This window comes from Eurosta solidaginis, chromosome 5 (assembly GCF_040869045.1).
Source record: "Eurosta solidaginis isolate ZX-2024a chromosome 5, ASM4086904v1, whole genome shotgun sequence".
Classification (NCBI taxonomy): Eukaryota; Metazoa; Arthropoda; class Insecta; order Diptera; family Tephritidae; genus Eurosta; species Eurosta solidaginis.
Genome location: NC_090323.1, coordinates 227,320,142 through 227,347,611, shown reverse-complemented (window position 1 = coordinate 227,347,611; position 27,470 = coordinate 227,320,142). Strand labels below are relative to the sequence as shown.

Here is a 27,470-nt window from a genome sequence, read left to right as displayed (position 1 = left end):
TTCCTGCCAAATTTCATCATGATATCTTCAACGACTGCCAAATTACAGCTTGCAAAGCTTTTAAATTACCTTCTTTTAAAAGTGGGCGGTGCCACGCCCGTTGTCCAAAATTTTACTAATTACTGTCTTTGGTAATGAATTATCGCACTATTTCGGTTTTCCGAAATTTTCGATATCGAAAAAGTGGGCGTGGTTATAGTCCGATATCGTTCATTTTAAATAGCGATCTGAGATGAGTCCTCAGGAACCTACATACCAAATTTCATCAAGATACCACAAAATTTACTCGAGTTATCGTGTTAACGGACGGACGGACATGGCTCAATCAATTTTTTTTTGATCCTGATGATTTTGATATATGGAAGTCTATATCTATCTCGATTCCTTTATACCTGTACAACCAACCGTTATCCAATCAAACTTAATATACTCTGTGAGCTCTGCTCAACTGAGTATAAAAAGCATGCATCAACTATTCACTATGCGCCATATTCTAGAGAAGATCTATGTTTGACCTTTTGTCCCTGTGCTAAAAACAATCTGACAAAGAAATTATTCTTATTCGTAGATTGGACAGCTGACGAAGTTTGGGGCCCTTGGCCATTGTGATAAGCGCCTCCTTTCTTTTCTAAAGGTATAGCTGACGTATTATGCTACATGACAGTCAAAACCGTCATGAGTTTAAGCCCCAATTAATGATGACAATGATTAAGAGTAGTTTTGGAAATTTTGTCAGAAAACCTTTCCTTACAATTAAATTGAGTGGAATTGAATCTTCTCTAACTGAATCTCTATTGCATTTGGTCTACTATCGACTCTTTCGAAGTGATTTACATTCAAACCGGGTTTCAAGTAAATTCGAAACAAATTTCTACCCTCTTAAGCATGTTTTTGGGTTCTTGTAGAACTCAAGTCCTGGGTTGTCGACTCTATTTTTCTATCAGCAGTCTGTGGAATCTCTCATACAATGATACGAAAGTACGATACCAAGTGAGCTTGGTACCCTTACTCCACATACCTGCCTTTCGCTGACATCTCCTTAGTACTGTTTTGAACTATCTTTCACCAGCGGCTTCGTCAGCATGAAGAACATAAAATATACAATTTTATTGAATGACTCTTAAAACAATCCTGACCAATCCGCTGTACAGTCGTTATATGATAACGCAAAAATCCGCACATTATTCAAAGATAGTTCCGAAACGATCCACACATGGTCCCAAAATATTCTCGTTATAGTTCCGATCTCTCAAATAATTGCGAAAATAACGTTTTATAAAACGTTTCTGGGAGAAAGGGTACATAGCACTGATCACTTTTCCAAAAGTGTTAGATCTTAATCTAATTGCCTCATTTACCAATTAACATTGACATTAGTCATAGAGAGTTTTATTGTCCTTAAGATCTTGATTTAACAAATATCATTGGTCAAGGTCAATATTCTTAGAGTAATAACAATAAAACATGAAAACGTAACTATTACAAGGGACTGGACCTCTCTTCATCAAAACCATTTGGTAAGTAGATTCTTCAGGACTATTGGCCATCGTTGCGTCATATTGAATTCCAACCCGTATGGCCGTCCTGGCATTATTGAGCCTCAAACACAAAAGTCTAGACATACCCACATATAAATAACCCAGAATCGAACTTGAGCCAGTAAAAGACGTTATAATTGTCACAGGTCCTTAAATTTAGTAACAACACCGTTTGTTCTATAACCAGAATTATTGTTGCTCCTAAAAAAAAAAAACTAGACAGAATTTTGCATAATACGCTCACCGAATTTCCTTGTAATCGTCACAGGTTCACTCTCGACTGGATCGGACACACCAACAGGATTAGCAGCCACTATTCTGAACATATATTGAGCATTCATTGCAAGTTTTTGCACAGAAAATGAATAAATGTCTTTTTCCAAATCAGCCACTTTCATCCATAGACTATTTTGCAGATCACACTTTTCTAATATATATTTATTCAATTCTAAACCGCCATCATCGATTGGTGGCGTCCACTCCAGTGTGATTGCATCTTTCTTCATTTCCTTAACCTCCAATGATCGCGGTCTTCCTGGCTTATCAACAACTTGTATTGTACATTCAGTTGTTGTTGCGCCCGAACTATTTGTTGCCGTAATTTTGTAAAGTCCAGAATCTGTACGTATCACGTTCTCCAATGAGTATGTTGATGTGGTTTCTGTTGTTTCGATTATAACACGTTCCGTTCGGGATGTCTGTTCTGTGGTCTCCTTATACCATGTAACGTTCGGTTGCGGATAACCACGAACTGTGGCCGGAATGTTCAAAGTTTTGCCTGCACGTAATTTTTGTGCAAGATACTTCTCATCAATCTCAATTGTTGGCTTTTCTTGCAGTGTAACTCTACATGAGGTCTCTATGCTACCCATTTCATTTTCAGCTAAGCAAGTATACGTCGCTTCAGTCTCAATTGTTGTCTTCTCAATAGTATATTTGGATACACGATTTTCATATCGTGTAGTCTTTGATGTGATTACCTTTCCATTTTTCTTCCATGTCACCTTCGGTTCAGGTATACCGCCGAAGACACAAGACAAAGTGATTTCTTTATTCAATTCGGTCACGATGTCCTGGAGTGGTTCTTGTACTGTTGGTTTTTCCTTCTTTATTTCGGAAACCAGTCGTATGGGTGGTGAAAGTGGCGAAGGTGGTGATGGACCCACATCATTTATAGCTACAGCACGGAACACATATTCTGTTTCGATTTTCAGTTTGCTAATCGTATACGTTGTGTCTTTGATTTTACGTATCTCGATCCATCTGTGGGAATAGTGTAATTTTATCGGTATAGTATATTTTTATATGACATATTAAAATTTTCTTACCTCTCTTCCTTCACATCATGATATTCCAGAATATATTCAGTTATTTCACATTGGCCATCATTTTCAGGAGCTTTCCAGAACAGTGTGATTGAATCATGCGTGACTTCTAATGGCTCCGGTGCACCAGGTGCCTTTGGTTTTCCTTTAAAAATTTTAAAATATTGAGCGCAAATAGAAAAAATGTTTGGCTAAAAGGGAAGAGAGTAGCCGGGACTGTGTTAAAAAGTCCAGGCAAAGGCTAGATCGGTTTGACAAACACTTGAAGTACATTCGTTTGCTCTTGAGAAAAAAATCAGCCATTTTTGGCAGTGTACGAGGATAATATAAACAAAAAAATTTATAAATAAATATAAGGCGCTATAACCTCCGAAGAGATATTAGACCAAGCTTATCTTCCGATTTACGTCGTGCTCCTTTTAAATTTTCCTACAAATCGGCGGGACGGGACCTACTCCGAACAGCATTTGCAAGGCAGATGAATTTTCACTGAGAAGCTTTTCATGGTAGAAATTCACTCGGAGAGTTTACCAAATCACTGCCGGGAGGCGACCCAGCCAGCTTAGACATTTTTTTTTCTAATTGAAAAAACTTTTTCTCTACATTTTCGATGTTGATTTTCCGAGGCTTGAACCCAGAATCTTTGATGTGGATAATATAAAGTCTTTGCTTTAAACAAAGTAAATGTTGATGCAATTGCTTCTTGCCACCCACATGACTGTTGATAGTTTTGAAACTGGGAAGGACAGGGGCTGACGCTCGGCATTGCTTCGGTCCATGTTATGGAGACTGTAGTGATGGATTGGAGATGCCGTGTGAGCCGGAGACACAAATTACGGGACGCCCTGAGGGGGGAACAGCAGGGTGGCACAAAAGAAGTTCCTGGGTCAACGTATGCTGGGATGTAGCTCAGAACACAGCGTGCGATGCACGTTACACACTGACATGACCGGCGCACAGAGCGAAACCATTTTTTTGGGGTAGGCCCAGGAGCCAGGAGGTATGAGGCAGTCCCGCTGTAAGGATATACGCTGAGGATTGCAATTTGTGGGAAAGCGCAATAAATTAAAAATAATTACACCGAAATGGCAGCCCTTGATCGGAAAAAATTTCGACCCGCTCCGTTACATAGAACCGGCTGCCGTGGGAAACGTAATCTGTTGAGAATACGAGAAAGCACCAGCTGCTGCACTTGCAGCCGGTGCTATAAATTTGTAAATATGTCGTAATGCAAGCCGGCTTCTAATTCCTCTTGGAATAATAGTATTATTGTTGTTGAGTTGGAGATGGAACAAGCTTAAACGATACCTGAAAGCTTTTTTGCAGAGACCCGAATCGGTGGTCCACATTGTTTGTAGATATGATTGGTGGAACCATTAAAGAACTGCTTGGAACGATACCTGAAAGCTTTTTTGCAGAGACCCTAATCGGTGGTATACATTGTTTGTAGATATGATTGGTGGAACCATTAAAGGACTGCTTGGAAAAAACTTTGTGTATTGGATGAAACTGAACCACGTCTTGCAAACTTAAAGAACGGTTCGAATAGTCGTCATACCGAATGCAGGAACAACCAGTCATTTGCACCCGGAAAACTACATGCCTATTAGATTAACATCTGTTCTGCTCAAAACCCTAGACTGAATAATAGATATATATATTTATTAACATATATGAATGAAGAATTATTCTCTTCAGCACCGCGTGCTTACAACACAGGCGTGTCAGTTGATACTAAATGGCATAAGTAGGGTGATCACGAATATAGAGCAAGCGCTGGAATACCCGTAATTTGATTTAGGTGTCTTTTGGGCAATGCCGGGACTTTCAAAACTGTCTTCAAACGAGCAATCATCAACAATCTCAATTCGATTGAAGTACATCCGACCTTAACAAATTGGAGCGGCTCCATATTAAGCTGCAGAGTGATCACGAAAGAGGACCAGTCAAACGCACGGCGTATGCCGATGATGTTTCAGCCATCATAAGCGGCAGATATCTACCAACAATCAGCTCCCTGATGCATTATAGCGCCATAAAGTATTGATCGACCGGACTACATGTTCCCGCGCTTGAGCTTCGAAAGAGGTCTGGTGACCACAATTGAGCCGGAGGGTTGGCGCAAGGGTATTTAAATGACAGAACCTACTATATACGTGTATAGAGATGGTTCCAAATTAACGAAAGGGTTCGGGTCTGATGTTTGCTGCATCGATCCAGAATTAAGTAGATCCTACAGACTTTCATATCATTGCAGTACTTTTAAGGCGGAAATTGTGGCTGAGTTGAAAGCCGCAGAAGTCCTTAGGCTGCAATCGCGTAATATATATATTGATAGTGAGGCGGCGATCAAGGAAATTACCTCAAACAGTAATTTATCAAGAAGTATCTTGGGATGCAAAGAAGCATTGGAGAGATTTCGCTCGGGCCGAACCTATACATCTATATTGGGTTCCCGGTCTCAATCTGTTTGGGTGAAATCAAAGAGAGAGAGGAGTTGCATTTGATCTAACAAGCAGGAAAGGCGTGGACAGAAGCGTGAAGCTGAAAAATGCTTAAATGACTTAATCAAATCCTACTTAAGATTGGCTGTGCAAATCCTACTAACTGGAAACTGCTTATCAGTCGTATGCTTATAAGTTAGGCCTCGTCAGTAACAGCAGATGTAGGAAGTGCGCGCTGCAGGAAGAAACTGTTGAACAGCTAATAGGAGCGACAGGGTTGCTAGATCTCGATTTTAAGCTAGGTCCTACAAAACTTATAGTATTTGACAACAAAACGGAGCTGGTGCCTAATTGGGGGTTTTCCGTGTGGTTGTAAAACTAATTCTGGTAACATTATTGACACATTCAGTATATGTGATGCATTCATTGACCGACCAGTTCAACCTAACCTGCCAAGGCGCTCTTTTGTTACTTTATTTTGTATATGAACAGACACAGTCGCCGAAATTAGCATTACTGTAATGGGATTTTGCCTCGCTAAAGCAACATGACACATTTAGAAATGAGCTTTTGCAAAATTGTTTTTTCTTAGTTTCAACCCCCTTTGCAGGTATTTCAGTTTACTTAATACTTACTCATTATTATCAAGTTAAGTGTAGCATCTACTTCTCCAACTGGATTCCTCAGTCTTACTGTGTATAAACCTTCATCATCGTCCACCACCTTCTTAATGGTAAGCGATGCCGATTGTTCATCTAATGTGGGTAAAAAATGCTTATTCTTAACAATAACTTTCTTTGTTGTACTCCATTCGGCTTCTGGTTTAGGTGTACCCGTGAACCTCACTGTCATAGTGACGTCCTCATTTTCTTTCACCTTAATCGTTTGCTCCTTATCGCCAATGATCATTGGTAATGACTTAATTTCTTCAACACACAATTTACTTGTCGTCGTTGCATTAGCTGCCGTACAGCTAATATCACCAGTATCCTCATCATCGGTATCGTGTATAATCAAACGCCTAACAGTACCTTCGACAAATACTTCATGCTTTTTGTTTGGTTTAATAGGTTTCGCCTTCTTATACCATGTTACTTCGACGTCAGGTTGTGATAAATTAATAGTAAATTCAGCATCTGTACCCTTTGTAGCTATGGTTACGTCAGGTAGAGGTATCACAAAGTTAACTAAGGGTTCTTCAACGGTCAATTGCGCTTTAGATGTTTGTGGACCAACTTGTATTGAATACTCGGCAATATCTGATGGTTGTGCATCAATAATTTTAAGTGTTTGCTTTTTACCATCAATTGTGAGTTGAACATGCTCATTAAGTGTAAGCTCTTTACCATTCTTGAACCATTTAACTAATGCATCACCCTTGCTCAATTCAATTTCGAATACAGCATTTTCACCTTTCGTCACAGTGACATTATCTAATGGCTTAACAATTTCTGGTGGCAATTCAATTACCGTTAGCTCACAAGTGCATTCCTGCTCTTCCAACTTACACATATATGCACCTTCATCGTGTATGGTAGTCTTACGTATGATGAGCTTACGCACTTTACTCTCACTAACAAATTCGACATTCTTTTGCTCGACGGTAATCTTTTCGCCATCCTTATGCCAAACCACTTCAGCTGTATCTGTTGAGACTTCAACATCTAATATGGCGGTTTCCTTTTCGGTTACCTCAACATCTTCTAATATCTTAATAAATTCAGGTTTACGTGGCAAAACTTCCACTGTGGAATCAGTCTCTTTATTCTTAACTTTACAGACATAAGTGCCACTATCACGTAAAGTGGTATTACGTATAACAAGTTTATGTGTCTTGCCATCTTCGACTACTACGCGATGGTCCATACCGCTGAGTTCTTTGCCGTTGAAGAACCATTTTGTCGTAACAACATGTGATGTTTCACACTCCAGTGTAAGTGATTGTATTTCTTCGATAGTTATCGTTTTCTTAAGTTTCTTCGTAAATGTAACTTCATCCACCTCGACAATGACACGTGCACCATGTGATGTTTTGCCAAACGGATTACTGGCGATGCATTTATAATCACCGGAATCCACATCGGGATTGGCATTTTTAATGATAAGTTCAATATTTTCGCCATCGTAGACTTGTTGTACACGTTCGGAGGGATAGAGTGGATTGTTGTTGAATAGCCATTGTACCTCGGGCACAGGATTACCAGTAACTTTGGCAGGTAAATGTATCGTGCCCTTTTGCGGCACAGATTGCTCTTCGAAACGCTCGACGAACAGCGGTGGTTCTGCATTACCGCTCGGTGGCTCTGTTCAAAAAAGAGGATTTAATTTATTAACAACAGAAATGTTAAATACAAATTTTACATATAACAATAAACAATGAAAAATTTTGGCGCTACCTTCAACTGTTAAATTAGCTGTCGTCTCCACGCTTCCCAATGGATTCTCTGCTTTCACTGTATATTTTCCACTCTCAGGTATCTCTGGTGAGATCAATGTTAAAGTGTGTGTATCCTTGTCTGACTTAGTATTCTTTGTAATCGGTTTGCCATCCTTGTACCACGTCACTTTCGGTCGTGGATTACCAACTATTTGTGTGCTTAATACCACACTCTCACCTTCACGAACAACGGTATTACGTAATGGTTCCAGTATCTGTGGTGCCTCCTTGTCATCCGTGCGTACCTTCAACATAATCGGTAAACGTGACTCGCCTTCCCGATTCGTGGCAATTACTTCGTAGGTACCCTCTTGCGATTTCTTCACCTTGGTTATATGTACAACACTACAGTACATATGCATATCAGATTCCGTAACAATACGTATATTTTTCGTTTCTTTAATATCGATTTCTTTTCCTTCAAAAGTCCAAACAATATCGGGCTCTGGTACACCAACCAAACGACATTCCAATATTACATTTGTATCTTCGTCCACATATTGTGCTTTAGGTTTGCGTGAAAATGTTGGTGGTATACCCTCGAGAATGTCTGCCAGTGAGGATTCACGTGACAAACTCTTGCGCGATAAAGCTGTTGCATCGGAACCGTGATCGGATAGTGGTGTCTCAACGATTAATTCCGTTGTGGATGAAGTGAAGCCAGCAGCATTTTTAGCGACACAAGTAAATTTACCAGCATCCTCTGGGAATACTTCACGTATAATAAGCGTCGCTACATTATCTTCATCATAGTACATTTGGAAATCTTGTGAAGGCTTTATGATAGCTGTCTCACGGAACCAAGCAATTTGTGGGCGTGGAGTGCCCTCAACTTTGCATTCAAATTGTACAGTGTAACCATCTGGCGTTTGTATTGGTTTCAGTTTTTCAATGAAGCGTGGAGCTATTGGTTTCTCTTCGGGACCGGGACCTTCAGACATTTGATGTGTTACAAATGAAACAAGAAAACAGAACAGAACACAATGAGTTATACAGAGAGTTTTGAGGAAACATGTGGTTTATTCCTAAATATCTGTATTAGGAAAACGTTGGACTGTTATTGGGGTTGGTAACAGTTGACAAGAACTACATATTTGGTAATATTCATTACGCCTTTCCTTACGAGAGCGTTTATTTATATTGTGAACCTGGCATGATTTGAATGCAATGCCTTGCGGATTCTCTTAACGTATGTTCTCTAAGCTTGGCAACTCTTTATATATGTATGAAAATTTAAAAAAAATCTCGGATATGTTCTACAAATGTAGTACTCGGAGTAAAAGACCAGCATATCACCATTGATTTGGAGAAGTATCATGCAGTTTTGAGCAGCATAGAATGAACTCGCTATCATATCCGCAAAGGAGTGTAAGAAATATACTACATTTTTTAACTATAACCATTTTCTCAGTGGATATGACGTCTCTCTTTTCTCGCTAATATTCTCCTGTTTTCCTCGCACAAGGTAGGACTGTGAACTCAGAGAAACTTTCGAAGTATAAAAGGGTTAGCATCATAAGGTGATGGAGGCGGAGCGTATTCCTATTCGGCAAAGGACCGCCCTCGTCGGTAACATTCCCAAAAACTTCGGTGAGTTTTTTAAAAATAACTGTTTTCTTAGAATTAAAAATACTTGACGACGATATAAATGATCTAAATAAGATCCATTATCACGGCCCTTTTTCAAGTGGGATTTAAGAAAGTGATTTTTAGTTTCAATTTGGACTGGGAATAAGGAATGGGAAGAATAAAAAAAAAATGGAGGGAAAAAAAAAACGAGGAAGGGAAAAAGAGACTGAGAACGAGATAGAGTTAGACGAAGATGTTGAGATAGGGATAGATGGAGCGGGGGAGGGAGGAGAGGTAGCGAGAGAGTTAAGAAGAGATGGAAAAGATGGTGAGGGAGGGGAGGGAGAATAAGAGGTAGCAATTTCTTAAAAGTTATGCAAATAGACTTAAGTTAGGGCAGAACTACTTCGGCGGGTCTGCTAGTACATATATATAAATAAATTACTGTGCTTTAGTTTCGCTAAATTCAAAACGGCTTCACCTATTTCAACAATATTTTTTTGCGACTGTTGTTCTGGTTTAAACATGGTTTAGAAACAAAGTTTTTGAAGAAAGGCGGTTCCATACCACTTGTTATGAAAAATTTTAATTCGTTTTATTTTCGCAATTATTAATACTCTTAATTACTATAGATTCCATATATGAGTTGGAGTGCAGTGGTAGTGGGGGTCAAAGTGAGAGTTAGAGCTAGAGTACGAGCTGGAGTTGGATTAGGAGTGGGAGTGAGAGCAGGAGTGGTAGTGGGGAGGGAGTTAGAGTGGAAGTGGGGGTTAGAGTTGGAGTGAGAGTTAGAGTGGGAGGGAGATAAATGAAATAGGAGAAGAAGAAGACTGGGAAAAAATATCGGGTAAAGAAGTAGAGAATGGTACTGAGAGGGAAGAGGGGATGCGATGATTACTTTTTGAATGTATGAAAATCAGTTTTCGGGCAGGACAAAGCCTGTTGGGTACGCTAGGTAAAATATATATCTTATGTGGAATCCAAATCTATAAATAAAGTTTTGGTTGTAAAGATGGAGCTTCGGGCTATTAGCGAGCTTTGGGCAATTTTGGTCATAGTGCTTTTGTTTAGCTATATTTTATTAAAATAATTTGTTAAAAATAAACCATTGTGAGCACACAAAGAAATCTATTTGTGCTATGGCATTATTGTGAACATTTGTACTGCATTACCGGCAGTTGCTCTCATACGCCAGATGCCAGCGCAAGCTGCAAGTTTTAATTGATTGATAGAACAACTGATTTTCGTTGATATTTGATAAGAGACTTTTAGATTGGTTGCGAAATATGCGCACGGGTACGGCTCGTATATATATATTTGAAATGAGGAAAGCTATAGAATATTCAATAATATCGAAAGAATGTTAAAACTCGTGCATGTGTCATGCGTCCATTAAGAAAAGGAAGAAGAAAATATTTGAATATTTTTAATTTTTACATGGTTCACCGTGAGATATATATAAATAGGCGCTCGTAAGATGTTACATAAAACGTTTCGCTTTCCGAAAACTTTTAGACAAAAATTTAACGTTAAAAAAACTTACGTTCAAATACAGGAAGTTTGTCAATTCTCTCGTTTAATTTCTTCTGCACATAAAAGCTGTATTCAACTGGTTCCATAAGATATTGCGCCGGTACCCAACCTTCTTCTTCGGTTACGTTCTTCTTAATATACCACCATTCAGAGCTGTGTCGACCAATGACGTAAACCTTTTCGCCTTCAACCAAATTAATGGCCTCATCATTATCGGCAACATAATTACAAATGGAATACATAACATTCTCATCATCAGATTCTAAAAACAAAAACCGTTTATGATGTGATAAAGGTAAAAGATATTTTATATAATGGGCGCTTTCAGCGAACACAACTTCCGTCAGTTGAGTGATAGAAAATTTTGTCTATGAACGGCGAGTTGAGCCAACTGCCAAATAAAATAATACACCTTAAATTCTAAAGAAAAGTACTTTTTAAAATATTTTTCATAATTCACTATAATATTAAGAGGAAAATTGTATTTAAATTTTAAGAGGAAATTGTATTTAATTTTTAAGAGGAAATTTGTATTTTATTTTAAATATCAAAGAACTGTAAGATAGCCGAATAAACACGTTGAGTAAATGTTGACCTAAAGTTCCAAACATCGTGGATAAGACAATTGTGATATCTTCGCCATAGACATCAACATTATAAATATAACCGATAACGTGATTTTTAAAGTAACTATCGTCGTCTCATTCTGCATTTCTTTCTATCGTCCGCTGAAGATAGCGGGCTGTATGCGCCGCCATACTGAACATCCTATAAACGCGAAAAAGTAGCCATCTTGAACATCCATTTTCATCAACAGTTGTGTTCGCTGAAAGTGCCCCATGAGCAAACTTACCCTCAATATGCATTTCACGTGTTATATTCAAAGAAGCGCCCTCTGTTGTTATGAAAAAAAAAAAAAACAAATATATGAAAAAATAGGAAATCTAAAGTTATAACAAGTGTATGTTAGATGACAAAACATTTTGATGAGTGTACATTGATGAATGGGAAAACATGAAATTATGCATGAAAGCAGTTACCTCTCGCCTTTACGTTACGCTGTTATCATATATGTATATCCGCTAATTTAAAATAATTTTTTATTTTTTTGTGCTATATTACATAATATAAAATTCTGGTATAGCAAAGCAATTAATGTGTTTGAGATTGAATTTAAGTCTATGCATCCCTAATATATGAAGTTATTATGAAATCAAACTGACCTTCATTGAACATCTGCACCACCTTCTTCTTCTTCTTGAATGTGAATGAGTCTTCATCGTACGTTACCGAATCACTTTTTGGTCTACGTAAACCAATCAAGAATTGTTGTTCTTCTTCTTCGTTTTGTATGGAGTAGCGTGGTTTTGGCGCCTCTTTAGGTTTTATCGTGAACTCAAAATCATCTAATGGCAGTTCTTCAACTTGATATTCATCTGGCTCCTCCACATCGTACATTGTATCTTCAACGCTACTAACATCACGTATCTCTTCAATGACTGGTCCCTCATCATCATCGTAATCTTCGTATATCTTAATTTTAGCCTCATCAGCCGCTTCAGAATACGTTTTACTAATTGGTTTCTTCAGTTTAACTTTGCTAGACATTGAAATTTCCTCTTCAGCATATTGATCTAATGAAATATTGAACTCTTGATCGATATCTTCTTTTGTTTTTGTAATTTTCGGACGGAATGTTACATTTTCAATTTCAGAGTATTCAGGTATTTCAACACCCTTCTTACGACGTTTCAATTTCTTAACTGTGTACTCTTGATCTTTCTCATCTGTAATTTGTAATTTCCTTGGTTTTGGTCCTTGCTCAACAATGTATTCTTCAACGTCTTCGCCTTCTTCGTATGATTCTTCACGTTTTATTGAAAGCTCAGCATCTGCCTCATCATAAACCGTTGGTCTGGATGGTCGCTTTTTCAAGACTGTTGCATCTTCGCTTACACCTTCAACAATTTGTTTAGGTTTTTTAATAGATAAACTGAATTCTTCTTCCTCATGTTCTTCTACGCTAGGTTTGAATGGTTTTTTCGGTTTTTTACGCATAACAATAGCTTCGTCCACGATTTCTTCTTCCACAATTTCAATTGGTCGCTCTTCCACCACTTCCTGTATTAGCTTTAGTTCATCGGCCGCTTCTTCGACAACTGGTTTGGGCTTCTTTTTCTTCTTGAGCGCAACAGTTTCATCTGCAGTTTCTTGTGTGATTTCTTTTTGTTTGGGCAGCTTGACGTCGATTGTGAAATCTTCTGTTTCAACTTGCTTAGGCTTTTTCGGTTTGAGCACAACGTCAACTTCAACATCTGCTGGGGCCTCTTTGGGTGAAGGCTTTTTAAGTTTTACTTCTGCCTCCTCAACCTCTTCAATTTCCTTTGGCTTTTTGGGTACAAATAATTCTTCGATTTCTTCAACTTCTTCAACTACTGGTTCGGGAGCTACTTCTTCTTCTACTTGTACCGTGACCTCTGCAGCAGCTTCCTCAGGTTTACGCTCCTTTTTGGTTTTCTTCTTAATTTTGATTTCTTCCTGTACTTCTTCAGTTGGCTTTTTCGTTGTCATTTTAAACTCTGCTTCCGGCTCCTCCGTAACTTGTGGTGTTGGCTTCTTTTTCTTCGGAAGTGTGACTTGTTCTTGCGGCACTTCTTCAACCATTTCTTCTATTTGCTTTTCAGCTACACTTTCAGTTACTTTGAATTCATATTCTTTTGCTTTGACTTTTTCCTTAGCCTTTTGCTGAACTTCCTGTACTTCTTCTATTTCCTCAATTTCTTCAACAACTTCAGGAGCAACTGGCATTTCTTCTACCACAGTTATCTTAAGCTCGGCTACTGCCTCGTCAACCTTAGGTTCCTTTTTCGGTTTCTTTTTTATTTTAATTTCTTCCTTGACCTCTTCGGTTGGTTTATGTGGCTTCAACTTAACTTCTTCTTCTGGCTCTTCCGTTACTTGAGGAACTGGCTTTTTCTTTGCTGGCAGCTTGACCTCTTCTTCTACAATTTCTTCTTTCGGTTTTTCGCTTTCACTGATCGTGATTTCATAATCCTTCGCTTTTAATTCTTGTATTACTTCGGGTGTAGGTTTTATTTCTTCTTCCTCTTTAACTACTTCTTCGATAATTTCGCTTTCAACTGGAATTTCTTCAATAATAGTAACCTTTAGTTCTGCTGCCGCAACATCTTCTACCGGCTTTTTCATCGGCTTCTTCTTGATTTTAACTTCTTCGTCGACTTCTTGGACGGGTTCCGTTGTTGTCAATTTGAATTCAGCCACTGGCTCTTCAGTTACTTCAGGCACAGGTTTCTTTTTCTTTGGTAGAACAACCTCTTCTTCAGGTACAATTTCCTCTTTGGGCTTTTCAGCTTCACTTTCTCTAACCTTGAACTCGTATTCTTGCGGTTTTTCCTCTTCAACTTTTCCAATAACTGGTTTTACTTCCTCTACTGACTCCACTACTTCTTCTGTTTCCTGTGCAACTGGAACTTCTTCGGTAACGGTAACCTTACGCTCAGCTGCGGCTTCACTTTCTGCAGGTTTCTTTTTGAGCTTCTTCTTAATTTTGACTTCTTCTTGCACTTCTTCAACAGTTTTTGTTGTTGTCAGTTTTACTTCCGCTTCTGGTTCTTCTGTTACCTGTGGTGCGGGTTTCTTCTTTGGTAGAACAACCTCTTCTTCAAGTACAATTTCCTCTTTGGGCTTTTCAGCTTCACTTTCTCTAACCTTGAACTCGTATTCTTGCGGTTTTTCCTCTTCAACTTTTCCAATAACTGGTTTTACTTCCTCTACTGACTCCCCTACTTCTTCTATTTCCTGTACAACTGGAACTTCTTCGGTAACGGTAACCTTAACCTCGGCTGCGGCTTCACTTTCTGCAGGTTTCTTTTTGGGCTTCTTCTTAATTTTGACTTCTTCTTGCACTTCTTCAACAGATTTTGTTGTTGTCAGTTTTACTTCCGCTTCTGGTTCTTCTGTTACCTGTGGTGCGGGTTTCTTCTTCTTTGGTAGAACAACCTCTTCTTCAGGTACAATTTCCTCTTTCGGCTTTTCAGCTTCACTTTCTCTAACCTTGAACTCGTATTCTTGCGGTTTTTCCTCTTCAACTTTTCCAATCACTGGTTTTGCTTCCTCTAATAACTCCACTACTTCTTCTGTTTCCTGTACAACTGGAACTTCTTCGGTAACGGTAACCTTAAGCTCAGCTGCGGCTTCACTTTCTTCAGGTTTCTTTTTGGGCTTCTTCTTAATTTTCACTTCTTCTTGTACTTCTTCAACAGGTTTTGTTGTTGTCAGTTTTACTTCCGCTTCTGGTTCTTCTGTTACCTGTGGTGCGGGTTTCTTCTTCTTTGGTACAGTTACTTGCTCTTCAACCACTTCTTCTTGTGGAACTTCATCCTTGGATTCCTTTATTTCAATCTCATATTCTTTCGGCTTTTCCTTGAATTCTTCCACTATCTCATGGGGAGTCTCTAAAACAACGGGTTGCGGAGTCTCTTCTTCAATCTTTGGAGTTTCTTCAACGATATGCACCTTTTGTTCTTCTTTTGCTTCCTTTGGTTTCTTTACTCTCTTCTTAACCACAGATACTTCTTCAATAATTTCTTCCTTTGGAATTGTGGCTGTAACCTTAACTTCGTGCTGAGGTGCTTCTGCGGGTACTTCTTCACCTTCTTTAGGTACTTCAGTCTCTTCGATAGGCAATTCTAACGCTCTTTCTGCTTTGGATTCTCTAACTTCGATTACATACTCCTTGTATTTCTGTTCGGGTATAACCTTCTCTGGAAGGGTAACAGCTTCCTGTATTTCTTCCACCACTTCTGGGGCTTGCACAGGAAGTTCCTCCGTAACTTTTACCTTCATTTCAACTGCCTGCGTTTCACTTGCCTTCTTTTTGGTCTTCTTAATTTTGATCTTCGCTTCGTCAATAACCTCCTCTGCAGGTTTACCTTCTTTAATAGTAAACTCGGCTTCGGGTTGCTGAATTGGTTTTTCGACAATTTCAACTTCTTTAACTGTAAACTCGGCTTCAGGTATGTCTTCTTCTTTTTCGACTGGTGATTCAATAACTCCAAATGTGTACTCGTCAGGAGATTCTTCAATAGTAGGCGCTTCTGTTGTAGTAACTACCACATCTTCTTGTACTTGTTCCACACCAATCTCCTTTGGAATTTCTTCAACAATCTTAACCTCCAACACAGCAGCTGCTTCTTCTTTCACTTTTGGTTTCTTAGGCTTTTTCTTGATCTCCACCTCTACTTCGGCTTCCTCTACGGGTTTGGGTTCAGTTAACTCTGCGAGCGCTTCAAATTCTTCAGGTGTCTCCTTCTTTGGTTTCTTTTTGATCGAGAAAATAGCATCCTCAGGCTGCTGATCTTCTTCAACAACCTGCGGTACTACTTCTTCCAAAACTCCTACCTCATATTCTTTGGGTACCTCTGCAACTTTAGCTTTCTTGGGTTTTTTCTCTTTGACCTGAACTTCCTTGATTTCTTCTACAGGTACCGCAACTTCAGCTTCAGTATCTTGTGTGGTAATTGTATATGTCGGAAAGTCAGGAATAACTTCCTCTATTACTGGTTCCTTTGGTTGCACCGGTTCCACTGTAATCTCTTCAAGCTCTTCGGGTATAACTTCAGCCTCCGTTTCTGTTAATTTAAATTTATAGCTCTTGGGTTTCTTCTTTTTGATAACCTCTTCAGTAACAATTTCTTCGACTACTTCTTGTTCGGGGACTTCCTCTTTGACTTCCTCTTCAACCGGCACATCTTCAACTTCAACTTCTTCCACTAGCTTTTTGGTTGGCTTCTTCTTTTTCGTGATAACTTTACCGCTTGGTTGTTCTGGTACCACTTCCGTTTCTTTCACTTCTACTATCACTTCTTCAGGCACAATCTCCGCAGGCTCTTCTTGTTCTGTTGGTATTTCTTCTTCCAACACTTTAGTTGGTACCTCCGCTTCGATAGGCTCCGCAACAGTAAATTCATATTCTTCTGGTTTTTGTGGTTTGGGTTTCTTTTTGCGCGTTACCACTCGCTCTTCAATAACCTGCTCGACAGTCACCTCTTTTTGATCGTAATCAACAACAACTACTTTGTGCTCTTCTGGTACTTCTTCAGGCTCAGTGACAGTGGTAGTAATTTGATACTCAACTGGTGTTTCTTCTATTATTTCCTCTTCGGGTGTTATTTCGACCACTTTCACTTCAGCCATTGGCGCCTCTTTTGGTTTCTTCTTTTTCATTTTAACCTCTTCTACAGGTTTATCTGCTGCAGGTTGCTCGGGCGCACTTGGCTGCTCTTCGCTCAAAGCAACCTCAAATTGTTGTTCAGGTTTCTCTTCTACTGCTTCCACTACCTTTTCTTGTGGTTTCTTTGCTTTTGGTTTTTTCTTCTTTTCAGTTGGTGTTTCTGTTTCGATCACTGGAACCTCTGCAGTTTCTTCCTCTTGTGGTACTATTTGCACTTCTTCTTTTGGTGCCGGCGTATCTTTGCGTTTTTTGATTGGCTTCAATTTAACCTCTTCTTTTACTTCTTCCGGTGCTTCGCTTTCTGGTATACGGAATTTGAATTCCGCTTCTGGCAGCACCTCTTCCTCTTTGGGTACCCCAGGTGTTATTTGGACTACATTCACTTCTAGCTCCGGCTTTGGTTTCGGTTTGGGCTTGTATTTTTGTTTAGGTTCCTTCTTTTCCTTTTTAGGTTCTTCAGGCATTTCTAACGGCTCCAATTCCTCTTTTTCGTATGCGGGTTGTTCGAAATCGGTGGCCTGAAATGGCTGTAACTTATATGTGGGCTGCTCTGCAGTTACTTCAGTCACTTTAACCTCCACCGGTTTTTTCTTTTTGGGTACGGTTTCTTCAACCACTTCAGCTTCTTTTGGCTTAATTGGCGTCTTCTTCAAAGTAACACTCTCGGGCTGATCCTCAACAATGGGTTTCTTCTTACCTTTTCCAATTTTGAGTTTCACTTCCTCTGCTTTTTCCTCGGTTTTTTGTACCTTTTCAGGTTTCTGATATGGCTTGACTTCTTCTGCCTCCTCCTCACTGCTGACATATTTTTCGTATTTTTCCAATTGTGGCCGTTCCAAATCGTCCTTGATCTTTTTAAATTTCTTCACTTTGTGTGGTTTGAATTTCAGCTGTTCTTCGGCTTCTTCAATGTTACGCGACAGTTCGCCTGTCTCCCGTACTGTGCCAATTTCAGTTACTTTTGGTATCAGCAGCTCTGGCGGATAAGCGATCGTTTCGATGCGGCTCTTTAGCTTGAACTTGGGTAGCTGTACCGTTTGATCTTCGACTGGCTTGGGTTTACGCTTGATTGGCTTCAATTTGATGGACTGCGGCACTTGCGCTGCATCCACAATAACCAATTTCGTCGGCTTTTGTTCTTTGCGGACAATTCTTTGAGGTTCAACATTGATAAATTCGGGCTTAACCTTTTGTGGTTTCTCGAATTCGAACTTTTCATATTTTTCAAGTTCAGTTTTTTCAATTTCTTGTGCAAGCAACTTTTGGATAATAACATCATGCTCATCCACTTTCTTCTTTATTGGCTTCTTCTTCTTTTTGGGCTTCTCCTCTACGCCGACCTTCGGCACTTCAACTTCCTCCTCATCTGGTTGCTCCTCTTCCACCTCTTCAATCGGATGTGAATCTCTGATTTCAGGTATCTCCTCAATGATTTTCACTTCTAATGGACGTTCTTCAGTTTCCTCTTCTTCCTCTGCTGGTTGCTCTTCCACGACGCTGATCTCATAATCCTTATGCACAATTACTTCTTTGCCTAATGTACATACATACAATTCAATCAAATAAGCAAAAGAAAAGTATAAAACATATAGAGAAACATCAAAACGGTTTTAGAAGGAAAGAAATGAAAAAAACAAAAAGAAATGTGGATCCTTGTATGGATAAAATAGGCTTTCATATATATACAGCATCATATTACTAATTGAAATATTTATTAATAATAATATTATTATTAGATACCATTATTATTATTATTCCATTTGTCAAAAATGGTTAACGGGAAAAACGAAGCTGCATGGTCAAGAGGGGAAAATATGCAAAAAAGGGGGAAAATATTAGAGTGAAATTATTATAGCAACGTAATTTTTTTATGTAATACATATATATACATATATAATAGCTTGGCCGTTATTTTCCAAATTGCATTTGTTTTTGCTGCAAACTCTTTACCCTTAAGATTTTCTTTCAAAAGTACCGATCACTCTTAAAAAATCCGATATTCTTAGGAGCATTATTTGAAATTTGCTTGATACCTTCGCCGTTCTTCAGTTCTATAACGATAATTTTAGTTAGGTTAGGTTAGGTTGAAGTGGCTGCCGCCGCTGTCCAAGCGGAGATTCACGCAGGCCGTTTTGCTACCACGCGGGGCCCCTATTTCCTATTTCCCTACTTCCGAAGAATGTTTAGACTCCAGCGAGACTAAACCAGCGCGTTTGCCTGATGAAACGCAAGGTGTCGTTTGTGTTTGCAGATTCAAGCTCCACAAGGCACCAAAAGGAGTGTCTGTGGAGGCATCGGTACCTGGTTTTTGACAGTGCGGGACAGTGTCACAGATAGTGCTCTACGCTTTCTATCTCCTCCTCGTCCCTACATCTGCGGCAGAAGTCGTTTGCCTGTAGCCCCATATAAGCACCATGAGTGCCCATGAGACAGTGACCTGTAAGAAGGCCCACTAGTGGGCTTATAGAGATACGGTTTGACAGTATCACCGATTGCGTTCTCTTTTATCAAGCTAAGACCAGATTTGCTTGGATATTCTACATGTAGGTTCCATGGCCCATCTGGCGTTTACTTGATCCGTGAATAGGGATAGTAGGCAGTGTTTGCAGGTGTTTGGGGGAGGGCTGGCCCAACCAGCGGATGTTATTGTTTGCAGGTTGGTGCCTTCCCTAGCTAGCTCATCCGCAGCGCAGTTTACTGAGATGTCACAGTGGCCAGGAACCCATATTATTCTCATGTTCCAATTATCAGCTAGTTTGTTGAGGGCTTCTCTGCACATCAACGCCACAAGTAACGAGGTGTTACTGCATTGCAGGGATATTATGGCAGCTTGGCTGTCCGAGAAAATTGAATATGTCTATAGTATTACCAGAATTCATTTGCAACCAATCGGGTGCCAGGACTTATGTTATAGAATACCACAGTGCTCTTGGCAAATACTAGCAATTTTATATAACCTAGCTATATTGCTGCCTGAAGATCTTTGTAGCCCCGCTTCTGTCTACATCTTTCCTGCTTGATAGATCGTGTGCAACTCCTGTCTACTTTTGTTTTCATTCAAACGAATTGCGACGCCTACCGTGGATTAATCGAGTATTGCACCCATATTTGCCAACTCATTGGCCTTTTTGTTACCTTCTTTGCCTTTTTGATCGGGAGAATAGTATATACATACACATGTATGGTATGACCTGATCGAAGTCTCTCCAATGCTTTTTTGCATTCCAGGATACCTACTGAGGGAGTACTGTTTGAGAGTATTGCCTTGGCCGCCGCTTGAATATCAACATATATTGACGCGACTGCACCTTAAGCATGCTTCCTCCAGAATTTCCGCTGCTTTCTTCACGGCTATTAAAGCCTGGACTCAAGTAAACTTCCATGAGCTATGAGCGGGAGGCAAATGAGCAATATGCATAGCAGTTATTAATCATGTTGAAAGTCAGGCCAGAAAAGCCAAAGCCTTTCAATAGTCTTTCAAATCGTCTTACGAAGGACTTAAAACGGTATCAGCCAGAAATGCCCTGCACATTCATTATCAAATATCGAATTACATGCGCATCAAGAAATTCAGTATTTCCGTACAAACTCACTCTTCAATTTAAGCTGAAATCCATTCTTATCCCCATATACTTGCTGCGTGGCTACATTCTAAAACAGTGATTCAAATCACAGTAGCACATATCAGAGCCATTAAAAAATCACCGTTTTCTCAACACCAAAAAGTACCCTCCCTACCTTGCGGTATTTCTCTACATATCACTCGCTCTCCATAAGCCAGCTGATATCGAAGAACGAATTCAATCGCTTTAATTTTAATGCGATTGACCGCGCCTTCCTCCACGAAAGCTCTCCACTATTCGCGCTATTTTATGTAGCGCGGTGGTTTCTCTGAACCCAGAATTTCGAAACTGACCAACTTTTTTCAATCGCAATAGTTACAGAAAAATTACTCCGTCAGATATGTTTGCAATATACCAGTTATATAAAAAGATTTTCAAGAAAAAAGAGAGTAGCTGTAGAAAAAAAATTAACTCGAGGCAAAGTTTTCCAAGTTGGAGTATTTGAATTTTTTTTGATTGGATACTTTCTTTCGAGAGAAAATTAAGTTTTAAGTGCAGCAGCCAAGGAAAAGCTAATTTAGGTAATAGCGGATATCCTAGTGCAGAATATTTTCAAAAAAGAATATTATCATACACAATAAGGCAGTTCAGAGTTTTGTGCATTTGATATTGGAAACGTAGCAAATATAAGCTACGGATCGTGAACTACTTTTTTCATTTTAAAATGTTTTCTTTGTTCCTAATATACAACAGTTTTTGATGTTGCATAGTTGCAATGACTTAGTATATGCATTAGGGTGGGTCAATATGTATGGACGAAAGTTAAACGATATCGCGCCATCGATTTTTCGATAGGATTTGGGCTCAGGAAAAAAAAGTTCCACTCATACTAAAAAAATAATTTTCGAGCCTGCGAAATTTAATTTTTTTGACTTTTTTCGACTTTGATTTTTAAGGTTTTTTTCATGAGCTACTAAAAAATTTTCATATGTATATCCTGTCCGACCCAAAAATTGAATGAAATGAAAAATATTTTTTTTTTTCAAAAAACTGTTATCGATAACGTTTTTATCGAACATTTTTGGGTCGGACAGGGTACACATGAAAATTTAACAATCAAATCAAATTTTTTTGGGATGTCGTGAAAAAAACTTTAAAAATCAAAGTCGAAAAAAGTCAAAAAAATGAAATTTCGCAGGCTCGAAAATTATTTTTTTGGGTATGCGTAGTGGAACTTTTTTTCCTGAGCCCAAATCCTACCGAAAAATCCACTATGCATACCCAAAAAGCCTGCGAAATTTAATTTTTTTGACTTTTTCGACTTTGCTTTTTAAGGTTTTTTCATGAGCTACTAAAAAAGTCCGACCCAAAAATGTAATGAAATGAAAAATATTTTTTTTTTTTCAAAAAACTGTTATGGACAACGTTTTTAGCGGACATTTTTGGGTCGGACAGGGTATACATGAAAATTTTACAATCAGATAAAATTTTTTAATAGGTCGTGAAAAAAACCTAAAAAATCAAAGTCGAAAAAAGCCAAAAAAACGAAATTTCGAAAATTATTTTTTTGGGTATACGTAGTGAAACTTTTTTTTCCTGAGCCCAAATCCTATCGAAAAATCGATGTCGCGATATCGGTTAATAAAACGACCCACCCTAATATGCATAGCCGTATGTTTTGTTAGTGTACTGTGTAAATGTACTACATCAGTTTGCAAATTCAATGATGCCAGACTATTTGCACAAAATCCTGAGCTCCCCTAGTAGTAAAACTTAATAATCAAAATGCTTACATATTTTTTTTTGTTTATTTTAAAAAAGCTTGCGTAATTTTGTTCCAACAGATGGTAACGAAAATAAAGCGGGACGTTAACTTGGAATGCAAAGGTTATACATAATTTTGTAAATAACGCAATTCGATAAAGGAGAGCTAACAGGTAATAAAATAAAACTGTACAAAAAAATATTATTTATACACATACATATTTATATAAGTAGGAAAATAAATTGGAATATGTTTTTTATATTAAGGGGTAAATTATGTATAATGCAAGGCGGCACGGCGAGTCATTTTACTTCCTTTATATTATGTCGGTGAATGTTTATCCGCTTTTCATACAAATCTTGCAATCGATTTTTAAGTAACTTCTCATTGAGCTACAAAAACCTTACACATAGGGTTAAAACACCGTGACAATGCAAAAAAACAAATCCGTTAGGTGGCGCACGGATCGAAATAATTAGATAAGAATTTGAAAAGTTTCAAACCAGCTTTTAAGTAACTTCTCGATGAGCTAGAGACTTGAAATTTCAAGCTTAATTCAGAGGTCGATGACACTATACAAAAAGATTCGCTAGGGGGCGCACGTGATGAGATATTTAGTAAAATTATACGAAACGGGAAACGGAGGGAATTTTGGGATTGATTTTTATGTAAGTTCTCATTGAGCTACAACTGTAAAACTTCACAGATGGGATAATACGCCGAGAAAATATAACAAAAAGATAAAAAAATCCGTTAGATGGCGCACGGGTGGAAGTATTTAGATAAGGATTTGGAAATTTGGTGTTTTGAGATCAATTTTAAAGTAACTTCTCATTGAGCTACAAACATGAAACCTCAGAGACAGGTTAAGACACCGTGGCAAAGGAACAAAAGGAGAAAAAAAAAATCCGTTATGTGGCGCACGGATCAAAAAAGTTAGATAATAATTTGGAAATTTGAAACCGGACTTTAAGTAACTTCTCGATGAGCTAGAGGCTACAAATTTAGAGCTTAATTCAGAGGTCGATGACAGCCGATGACACAATACAAAAACTTTCGCTAGTGGGCGCACGGGATGAGATATTTAGAAAAATCAAACGGCATTGAGCTACAAGCGTAAAACTTAACTGATAGGGCTAAGACACCGAGAAAATGTAAGAAAAGTAGAAGAAAAAAAAAATAACAAGATTTTAAGCACTTCCTTTATATAAATGGAAAAAAATCAGCGAAAAATGTCTCCTTATTTAAAGACATATTCTTGCTAAACTTTGATTTTTAAATTTTGACATAGGAATTGCAAAAATATTTATGAGAAGTAAAAATATAAAGGTGGAGCGCAATTTATTGACTAATAATATCTCCTTTCCTACCAACTTTCCAATCCAAGTAATGTGCGCTTAACTTTTATATTTTTACTTCTCATAAATATTTTTGCAATTTCTATGTCAAACTTTAAAAATCACAGTTTAGCAAGAATATGTCTTTACATAAAGGGACATTTTTCGCTGATTTTTGTCCATTTATATAAAGGAAGTGCTTAAAATTTTTTTATTTTATTTTTATTTTGCCGTATGAACTAAAATTCGTATGATATAAGAGCATTCATTAGCTGCAGAGAGTGACGGTAAGTCTTAGTGCCCAAATTTTTGGTATTATATAATAGTGAATGTGAATGACTGCGACGCAAAGTGTCACGGCGTCATACATAACCTGGCCCTTGACAGTGACAAAGTGGAATGATAAAAGGCGAGACTGCTGTCTACAATTTATAAAAGTTAGAACCGGCTTTTCGGTAGTTGGTTAAGCTTAGCTGAAGCTAAGTTTGCTTAACTAGAGTCAAATTTTAGCTCAAATTATACTACAGAGCAGTTTTTCAGTCACAGATAAAGGTCGCCTTTCGAAAATAAATAATAAAAGTAATAATTTTTACTGCTATTTTCGTTTTTAGAGAAGCACATTTAATTTTGATTAATAATTTAATCTTAAACTTGAACTTTTATCTTGATTTTGAATACGATTTTAATTTTGAAGTTGATTTTGATTTTGATCCTGATTTTGATTTTAATTTTTCTTGATTTAGAAAATTAACTGATTTTAATTTGGTCTTAGTTTCGTTTTGATTTAGAATTTGATTTCCACCTAGGTTTTCATTTTTATTTTGATTTTGAAAGTTGACACCTACGTATTTCTATTCTAATAAAATAGGTAAAGTTCCAGTCGATCTTATGGCTTAAAGAGATACAATACGTCATTTACTTGGCGAAGAAGAAAGAAGCTAATAGCAGAGTTTATTTTAGTGGTAAACGACAGATAGGCTACGTATCAGTCGTCACATCCGTTATACTTTGCCAATTATCTACTTTATACTATGTTCAAACAGACAAATAAATTGAGGCAATTTCTATTTAAATTAAGTGGTGTTCATACAACTCAATTTAGCTTACACAATAGTAATTTGATAGCTGGTTGGCTCATCTCTACAGCAACAACATACCTTTGTTCAGACTGTCAAAATGTGCGCGTTGGTATTAGGCGAATGGAATGGAATGAAATCATAACACTTTGAAATTTTTGTGTGTTGTAAGAAAATGTGTTAAAAGTTTTGGTTTCATTTTCATCTCTACTCCAGTGAAATGAAAAAAAAAAAATCAAATCAGCTGATGAGATGAGCCAACCATATAGTTGAGCCCTGCGTAACTGACGTTTAAATCTACTCAATAAACACACTTTACAAGGTTGCATTTGCATTTTGAAACAATTTATTATGAAATTTCTTTTAAATTGCCAATTTATTATAACAATTTATTATATGATAAATTGCGTGATAAATTGCCCAAATGGTATAAATTGCCAATTTGGTGTGTGTTTGTACATAGTATTAAATAAACTTCACACATCACATATGTAGCACTTTATTTTTTGCCTTTTATAGTACGCGTCTGTGTAAAACCGATGCTATTACATGATCAACTACAATTTTACAGTAAAATAAAGCTATTTTTTTTTACCTGTTGTGTTCATTTTACGGCACGTACGTGCTGTCGGTGGAAAATGGCGTGCGTCGCGGCGGTGACGGATTGTATCTGCTTAAGCCATTATTCTTCTAAAAAACGATCTTACTAAGCTATTGGAATATGTTTTCAACAACTTTAAACGTCAGTTGCCGGCAATTCTATTTACATTTGCTTTGACGATTTTTTAACTTTAATACATAATTAGCTCCCTGCAAACATTCAGAGTCAAAAAAGTATCATGAAAGATACGTAAATCGGAGCGTTTACACTCATTAGGGGGACTCATTAAACCTTATAAATGCCTCATAAAGTTTGTAAACGTATAAATTTATCTAGTGCGTAAACTAACAGTCAAATTTTGTATGAAGAATCATTTACACAATTTGTAGAAATTTACGCGCACATTTCATGGTGTAAACGCGGTATAAATTCAAAACATTGCATACATAAAAGCCGTTATTTTTATCAAATATCTCCAACAAGTCATTTACAAGAATATCTTTTTAAAGACGTTTTAGTTTTGATTTTTCACTTAATCATGACATTTTTTAATTGGTATAATTATCATATATATATTATTTCTAATTGCTGTTTTTATGTACGGGTCCCTTTTTCGCTCTTATTTGGAATCCAAATCTATAAATAAAGTTTTGGTTGTAAAGATGGAGATTGGGGCTATTAGCGAGCTTTGGGCAATTTCAGTCGTAGTACTTTTGCTTAGCTATATTTTATTAAAATAATTTGTTAAAAATAAACGATTGTGAGCACACAATGAAATCTATTTGTACCTTGGCACTATTGTGAATATTTGCACTGCATTACCGGCAGTTGCTATTGTACGCTAGATGGCAGCGCAAGCTGCAAGTTTTAATTGATTGATAGAACAGCTGATTTCTGTTGATATTTGATAGGAGACTTTTATATTGGTTGCGCAAGATGCGCACGGGTCCGGCTCGTCTTACTTATTTTCACAACAGTACAGCTGATCGGCAATTGAGTTTATCAAGAATATTACTAGGTGCGTTCATATAAGAGTGTATGTAAACGGATATAATTTTACACCTTATAAGTTTATATGCTTTAATGATTCCCCATATTATGAGTTTATTTAGGAGCCCGAACCCCGATATGAGTCTGATTTCACACATAAAAAGAAAATGATAAACCAATACTTTGCGCGATTTTCTCCGAGGAGCTTTAGGCCGAGATTCTCTTACAATTTGCGTCGTGCTGCTCTTTAATTTTCTCTACAAATTCTACATGTTTTATGCCTACTTCGAACTGCATCTGCAAGGCAGATGAATTTTCACTGAGAAGCTTTTCATGGCAGAAATACACTCGGAGTGTTTGCCAAATCACAGGGGCAACCCCGATTAGAAAAACTTATTTCTATTGACAAAAACTTATTTTTAAATGTTTGATGTTACTTTGTCCGGGAATTGAACAGAGGATCATCGGTGTGGTAGGCGCAGCACGCTACCACCACACCACGGCGGCCGTTATACATTATGTGAGCCTAAATAGAAGTCGATTAGATCACGAAATAAGAGTTTAATCAGACTCCTATTACGCTCATAATTTACTTACATACATATATGACTCGTTTCTGAGTTATTTGTATGCATAATATAAAGGATAAGGAGTGTCACAATCATGGTCGATTTTTGACGCTAGTCATTAAAAACGGAGTATCATATTGGAACACCTAGTTGGAACGTATGATATTTTGGGGTTTCATTTTTAAAGGTGAGGCATACTGACATCAGACAAACCGGGTCACACCGCGGAGGCAATTTGTTGTTGCAATCAAAAAAGTCTAAAATACTTCCTAATTACATACATACATACAAGACACGAAGAGATTTGGGCCGAGTTTTTCTTTCCATTTCCTACATGATCCTTTCAATTTTTCCTATGAATAGGTGGGACGGGACTTACATGTTTTACGCCGACTCCGAATGGCATCTGGAAGGCAGATGGGAACATTTTCATGGCAGAAAAACATATGGAATGTGTTGCCAAATCACTG

At 37.9% G+C, this 27,470-nt stretch overlaps 1 protein-coding gene across 4 annotated transcripts in view; it reads right to left on the bottom strand.

Annotated features, from left to right (window-relative positions):
- Positions 1 to 27,470, bottom strand: part of sls (sallimus) — a 223,826-nt gene that overhangs the window by 23,259 nt on the left and 173,097 nt on the right. For all 4 annotated transcript variants that reach the window (XM_067788667.1, XM_067788666.1, XM_067788669.1 and 1 more), the window contains 7 exons: positions 12,070 to 18,633; positions 11,700 to 11,741; positions 10,857 to 11,108; positions 7,704 to 8,675; positions 5,943 to 7,610; positions 2,867 to 3,008; positions 1,783 to 2,801 (listed from right to left, as the gene is read on the bottom strand). In XM_067788667.1, coding sequence (XP_067644768.1) covers positions 1,783 to 2,801; positions 2,867 to 3,008; positions 5,943 to 7,610; positions 7,704 to 8,675; positions 10,857 to 11,108; positions 11,700 to 11,741; positions 12,070 to 18,633 — 10,659 coding nt within the window. The remainder of the gene's footprint in view (positions 1 to 1,782; positions 2,802 to 2,866; positions 3,009 to 5,942; positions 7,611 to 7,703; positions 8,676 to 10,856; positions 11,109 to 11,699; positions 11,742 to 12,069; positions 18,634 to 27,470) is intronic.